Source organism: Osmerus eperlanus, chromosome 7, assembly GCF_963692335.1.
Source record: "Osmerus eperlanus chromosome 7, fOsmEpe2.1, whole genome shotgun sequence".
NCBI classification, from domain to species: domain Eukaryota; kingdom Metazoa; phylum Chordata; class Actinopteri; order Osmeriformes; family Osmeridae; genus Osmerus; species Osmerus eperlanus.
In genome coordinates, this window is record NC_085024.1 from 22276658 (window position 1) to 22283495 (window position 6838).

At 46.9% G+C, this 6838-nt stretch overlaps 1 protein-coding gene across 2 annotated transcripts in view; it reads left to right on the forward strand.

Moving 5' to 3' along the window:
* Window positions 1–6838, forward strand: part of cdh17 (cadherin 17, LI cadherin (liver-intestine)) — a 12839-nt gene extending 6001 nt beyond the window's left edge. For both annotated transcript variants that reach the window (XM_062466088.1, XM_062466089.1), the window contains exons 7-19: window positions 6–164; window positions 472–671; window positions 948–1079; window positions 2507–2657; window positions 2737–2946; window positions 3019–3095; window positions 3253–3441; window positions 4795–5039; window positions 5142–5272; window positions 5420–5644; window positions 5733–5843; window positions 5962–6078; window positions 6202–6838. In XM_062466088.1, the coding sequence (XP_062322072.1) occupies window positions 6–164; window positions 472–671; window positions 948–1079; window positions 2507–2657; window positions 2737–2946; window positions 3019–3095; window positions 3253–3441; window positions 4795–5039; window positions 5142–5272; window positions 5420–5644; window positions 5733–5843; window positions 5962–6078; window positions 6202–6290 (2036 nt within the window). In that variant the 3' untranslated portion in view covers window positions 6291–6838. The remainder of the gene's footprint in view (window positions 1–5; window positions 165–471; window positions 672–947; window positions 1080–2506; window positions 2658–2736; window positions 2947–3018; window positions 3096–3252; window positions 3442–4794; window positions 5040–5141; window positions 5273–5419; window positions 5645–5732; window positions 5844–5961; window positions 6079–6201) is intronic.

Consider the following 6838-nt stretch of genomic DNA (forward strand, 5'->3'; position numbering starts at 1 on the left):
TACAGGACAGCGCTTGCTGAAAGCCAGAGAGGGTGTTGTGTATTCCAGAGGTCAGGATGGCAGCAGCCATGATGCCTTGAAGAGGAAGTTTGATGAGTACTGTTCCCCTATAAAGGATGTCCCATACGAACTCAACCCCTTCTACACCTGTGTGGAGAGAGCAGGTAGGACTGCGTGAGTGAGTGTGACGTGGAAACTATTCTACCAAGTCAGAAGGGAAGTCAGATGGCTGAGCGGTTAGGGAATCGGGCTATTAATCATAAGGTTGCCGGTTTGATTTCCGGCAATACAAAATGACGTTGTGTCCTTGGGCAAGACACTTCACCCTACTTGCCTTAGGGGAATGGTGTGGTGTGGTGGTGTCTTTATATCTGTGAATGGTTCTGTCTCTGGTGTCAGCAGCTCTGAATGGGCCTATTTGGTCTCCTTTTACTGAACTCATGGCGCCCTTGTCTTCCTCTGTGGTTCAAGAGATGCGTAGGCTAAATCCCCTGGAGGACCCAGACTTCGTTCTGTTTGTGCGTGTGGAGGACCTGGGCGGGCAGTCAGAGAATGCTCTCAGCTCCAACACCAGAGTCAATGTCGCTGTGCAGCAGAACCTGTGGGTCACCCCTGGACCAATCACAATCAAGGAACATCTAGTGACCACATACCCCATGTTAATTGCTAAGGTATGGAGTGGGATCACTCTATACAAACAATACACTGAAACACTCAAATACACTGAAACACTCAAATACACTGCACTGAAACACTCAAATACACTGAAACACTCAAATACACTGCACTGAAACACTTAAATACACTGAAACACTCAAATAGCCTGAAACACTCAAATACACTGCACTGAAACACTCAAATACACTGAAACACTCAAATACACTGCAGTTCTGTGCTGCAGCTGCAACCTGCAAACTCTTTATACAGTAACCTCCCCACCCCCCCAGGTCCAGTCTAACACGCACAGCGCCCTCTACAGGCTGGTGCAGAAGGAGCGCCTGCTTCCTTTCCCCTTCAGTGTCACTCCCGAGGGAGAGGTCATGCTGACTGAGCAGATGGACAGAGAGGAGAAGAGCAGGGTAACACACACACACACACTCAGAACCGCCCACTCACACACACACTCACACACACACAACCGCCCACTCACACACACACAACCGCCCACTCACACACACACACACACACAACCGCCCACTCACACACACACACACACACACAACCGCCCACTCACACACACACAACCGCCCACTCACACACACACACACACACATACACAACCGCCCACTCACACACACACTCACACACACACAACCGCCCACTCACACACACACACACACTCACACACACACAACCGCCCACTGACACACACACACACACAACCGCCCACTCACACACACACAACCGCCCACTCACACACACACAACCGCCCACTGACACACACACACACACACACACAACCGCCCACTCACACACACACACACACACACACACAACCGCCCACTGACACACACCACACAGACATACAAACCTAGCACCTAGTACTGTTGATGCTACATATGTACTGTATATATATGTAGCATATATACTGTATCAGGGCCTGACATTAACATTTTTGCTCACCTGCCACTGTGGCTAGTGGTTTTCCAAAGTTACTAGCCACTCAGCAATTTCACTAGCCACAATTTTGTTGTTGGGAAATTAAGTTTTATTTGATTAAAGTTGACTATGGTTTGCTGCAATTTTCTTGAAGAACTAGATTTACAATCCTTTCAAATGTAAATGACCATTGTAAACACCCAAAATCAAGACAACATAAAATGTATGTGTCACCAAATCTTCAGCTCTTATAAGAGTGTAAAGCTCCTTTTGTATGAAAATATGCAAACGATTAAGACAAAGACAAAAAGAGTAGCTCATTGCATATAACGGGGTGTAAAGATGTATTGAAAATATATGAACTAAGCAGAATTTGTTTTTGTCCAGTTAAATATTTATAAACAACACAATTATTTTAGTCTCTTTATTTTCGGTTTCACTTTCATCACCAGTTTTTCTCTTTTTTGTCTGCCCTCTGGGTTTTCCTACACCTGTTATGTAGCCTACCGCCACATCCTTGCCTTGCACTGAGCAGGGTCCTCAAGTTTGATCAAAAGCCCCATGAGACGAGCTTTCGCGTGTGTTCGCGCGTCTATGTTGCTTAACAACGAACGTACAATGGCCGAGACTGTTTAACACAGGGGGAAACGATACGTGCTGGTTGAAATGTGTGCGTCTCACGGTCAATGTGTGAGGCTTGAGAACCCTGCAATGAGTTTATTATTTTGTTTGGAGAAGACTACAATAAAAAATCTTATAGCGAGAGATATGTAGAATTCCACCTGCCAAAGTGGCTAGTAAGAGTGACCGCTTTACCCGCCACAGCTGAATTCTACCCGCATTTGGCGGGTGGGCGGGTGCCAATGTCATGCCCTGTACTGTATATATATGTGTATGTGTGTTCCAGTACACTGTGGTGGTGCTGGCTGAGGACCATGAAGGGAACGAGCTGGACCCTCCCATGGAGATCCAGGTGCTGGTGGAGGACGTGAATGACAACCCTCCGGTCTGCCTGCTGGACGAGACCGTGTTTGAGATCCAGGAGAACGAGCTTCCAGGTAGAAGCTCCTGCAGGTCAGGGCACGTGACTCTGGGTCCTTTGGTTCCTCCTGTGAGAGATGTCTTGCTTGTTCTCAGGAAGCCCTCTGGGCCAGCTGCAGGTCAGCGATGCGGACGAGGAGAACACAGTCAACTCCTTGCTGTCCTACACGCTCCTGATCCAGGCTCCTGAAACCAGCTCCCCCATGTTCTCTATCGATGATATCACGGGACGTGTCCAGTCCAGACAGCTGCTCAAGAGGAGAGACGCCACCGAGTATCGTCTCACCGTGAGAGTCCACGACCCAGGTAAAACACACACACATACGTACACACACACACCTAAACATACACACACACTCATCCACTGTCCTGTCTTAGGTTTCAGCACAGAGTGCAAGGTTGTCATCAAGGTCATAGACGTCAACAACGAAGTGCCAATCTTTGAGCAGAGCGATGTGAGTATCTCCATGACGATGTGAGTATCTCCATGACGATGTGAGTATCTCCATGACTGCTACGCGCTCGTCTGGTGAAACTCAAAGTGTTTGACCTTTGACTGACCTTGTGTGTGTGTGTGTCTGTGTGCGTTTGTGTGTGTATGTGTGTTTGCAGTACGGTAGCCACACCCTCTCTGAGGACACCCCAGTAGGCCACACCCTCCTGACAGTGAAAGCCACGGATGCTGACGACCCAGGCAGCGGGAGCTCACGCATCGAGTTCCACATCACCGCTGGCAACGAGGACGGAGTCTTTGCCATGGAGACAGAGTCCAACGGAGAGGGCAGGATCGTTCTTGTCAAGGTATGAGTGAAAAAGACACACACATACACACTCAAACACACATACATACACACGCACACATGTAGCCAGTGTGTGGTGAAACTCACTCCTCAGGTATGTAACAGGCCACCCGCATCAACAAATTTCTAGCTTTTCGTTGGCGTAGTTGGTAGCGGTGGGGCTTGGGAAGTCAGAGGTGGTAGGTTTGACTCCTGGTCGGAGCGAACAGTTGCCCGTATGCCTCTGACGGAGCTTGCAAAACCACCTCTGTTACACACACACATAGACACACTCATACACACGCACACACACACACACTAGGGTTGGGTACTGAAACACGGTTCCACTATGGAACCGGTTCCTACGCAACCGTTAGGAATCGGACCAGATTAGAACGCAAATTTTGGTTCCTAATTTCGGTTCCACTTGTTGTGTCGACTGAAATATTTTCCCTCTGTCGCTCCGAAACGGATGTACAAATATCACACTTTCTCTGTAGTCTACCGTTAGCTAGCTACAGTAAATGTAGGCTACTTTTAAAATGCCATATTTTCCCTCTGGGCTCACCAAAACGGACATAAAAGAATATTAACCATTCACTGCACGTGATCGCTAGTAAACATATTACACTTGCTCTGCTAGTCTATCGTTAGCTAGCTAGCTTTTAGTGCATTTAAAATGCCTAAAGCGAAGTGGTCGAAAGTGTGGCTGTATTTCACAGCCAAGGATTCAGACATCGCACGATTACGTGCAAAGGGGGAAGCACGTCTAATTTATTGAACCATGCGGCGACACACGGGATACTTCTTAAAGCAGAGGGATGCACCGTGTTCGACAGCTTGGGGACATCAGTCCCTGGTCCTGGGACAGCCTCCCCAATTTGTCTGCCCTTTCAAACTCATACCTGTGTGTACAGGCCTCTTTGACACCATCTTAGAGTTTTATCCTGTGCAGGACATGCCATAAGTCAGGAGAGGTGTCGTATCTTGCCAGAGAAGGCAAATATGGTAATATTTCTGCAAAAGCACTGCTAAAGTTTGAAGCTGGTTTAGCTTAACATTTATTTTGTTGTTACTTGTTAATAGTGTAACTGTTATTTATTGTTAAATTATTGTAGTTGTATGTTAGTTGACTTAGGTTTACTCATTATATATTTAAGTAGGCTACTTTAAAACTTTAATATATAGTCAAAATGTAAATAATTTTCAATAAATAAAAAAAACTATAAAAGAGCCTTTCTTTGATGTCATGTTTAGAAGTATCGGTTCGGCATTGGAATCGTGAAAATCCAAACGATCCCCGCAACCCTAACACACAAACATGAATGTCACATGTTATGATAACCCCCTCCCCCCACCCAATTTTCTCCTGCAGCCTCTAGACTTTGAGATCACACCCTCCACCAGACTCCAGATCGACGCCCGGAACCCAGAGCCCCTGATGGCCGGAATACAGTACGACAACCAGTCCACTGCCTTCGTCACGGTGGAGATCAATGATGTGGATGAAGCTCCGGAGTTTGACATGGACATTCTAGACGTGGTCCTACCAGAGAACACCAGCCTGGGAGCCTCTGTGGTCACAGTAGGGGCCAAGGACCCAGAGGGAAAACTCATTGAGTATGGAAGCTGAGCCTTAGTTGCACCTGAACAACAAGAGGCGGTAGTTTGATAAAGCTACCATACCAAATGCAGTTGAGTGAGTGTGTGTGTGTGTTGTAGATTCAAGCTGGAAGGTGACACCAAAAGCTGGTTAGAGATCGATCCAGCCACAGGCGAGATCAAGACCAAGGCCAAGCTGGACAGAGAGGTGCTGGAGGCCTTTGATGTCACAGTCATCGCCTTTGAAAAAGGTGAAAAACACACAGCCAGTAGCACAGCCAGTCACACAGCCATTAACACTAGTCATGAACAGATCCATATGGATTCCCCATGAATCACAGATCAACACCCGATGTAAACAAACCCTGCTCATCTTGTCATCTGACATCATTTCACAGCCAATCCCCAGCTGTCCTCGGAGTGTGTGGTCTCTGTGCGCCTGTTGGATGTGAATGACAACGTGCCCAAGCTTCTGGAGACCCAGGCCTTCATCTGCGTCAAGAAGCCCAAGCCTGTCATCCTGTCAGCCACGGATGCAGATAGCGCCCCCTACAGCCAGCCCTTCACGTTCACCTTCCCCCAGAGCAAAAAGTCTCCTAACTGGGACATCAGCAGCATTGATGGTGACGACCAGTTATACCCCTAGTGGTTTCCCTCAGCTAGTCATGTTCAGCATCTGAGTCATTCTGGTCCCTGATGTGTTTCCTGTAGGTACATCTGCTAAACTGACCATGAAGAAATCTCCAACGGAGGACAAAACCTTTGTGATCCCCATAAACATTAAGGACAGCGCAGGGATGGGCGTCACACACAAGTTTGAGGGTGAGTTGGTACAGTGCAGCGCTGGGCGTCACACACAAGTTTGAGGGTGAGTTGGTACAGTGAGTGATTTGTCCAAGGTTTTTCCAAGGTTGTGTGTTCATGTGTTATCCATCCACAGTGAGGGTGTGTAACTGTACAGAGCTGGGGTACTGTTACACCAAACCAAGTGAGCACGGCTTCAAGTACGGAATTCCCACCACCATCGGGATCCTTGGCGGGACTCTGGGATTCATTGGTGAGTAACGTTCATCTCCACCAGACCTCACACACTGCTGGAGCACAAACTGACTGTAGTGTGTGCTGCCCGGAACACAGAGATGTGTGTTTGTGTTGTTGACTGTTGTCCTGTCCTCCCCAGTCCTCCTGCTGGTCATCGTGTTCCACCGCATCAAGAAGGATAACGAGAAGAGGAGACTGCAGGAGGGAGACACACAGTCCATGCTGTAGAACAGCTGCTTGTTTATGTTAAAAGATAGTACACTAAAGGTTTCATTAGTTTTATGGATGTTATACACTATAGCTTGTTATAATCAAGTTTTTGTTGCAGTTTAATAACTTATTTACCCTAAAAGTTGACAAAATATAAAATAGTGATTTATTCATTTAGGTATATATTTCTCATTCATGATTGATGCTTTCAAACCTTCGTCTAAACTTTCTACGCTACCAGTTAGACATGTCAGTCACACAGTGAGGGGTTTACTGTGTGTGTCTACAAGCATCACAAAGATGTCCTACTGTTATTGTAAACATTGTAAATGTACATTTAATAAGTTGATCACTGTAGAAGCTCACAGTAATCCAGTTCTTGTCTGTTAGTTAGTGACTTGTAGCCAGGGTGTCAGCGTTCTAAAACATGTCTGAAGTAGCACAGTAAACATCACAGATGTAACACCTTCATTCTCTCCCGGAGAGGTCCAGCATGTGGATCTCTGATCCACGCTCAGTGATAATGTGGACAGTGGGTTTCTCAATAAAAAAGAGTTTTACCTTTG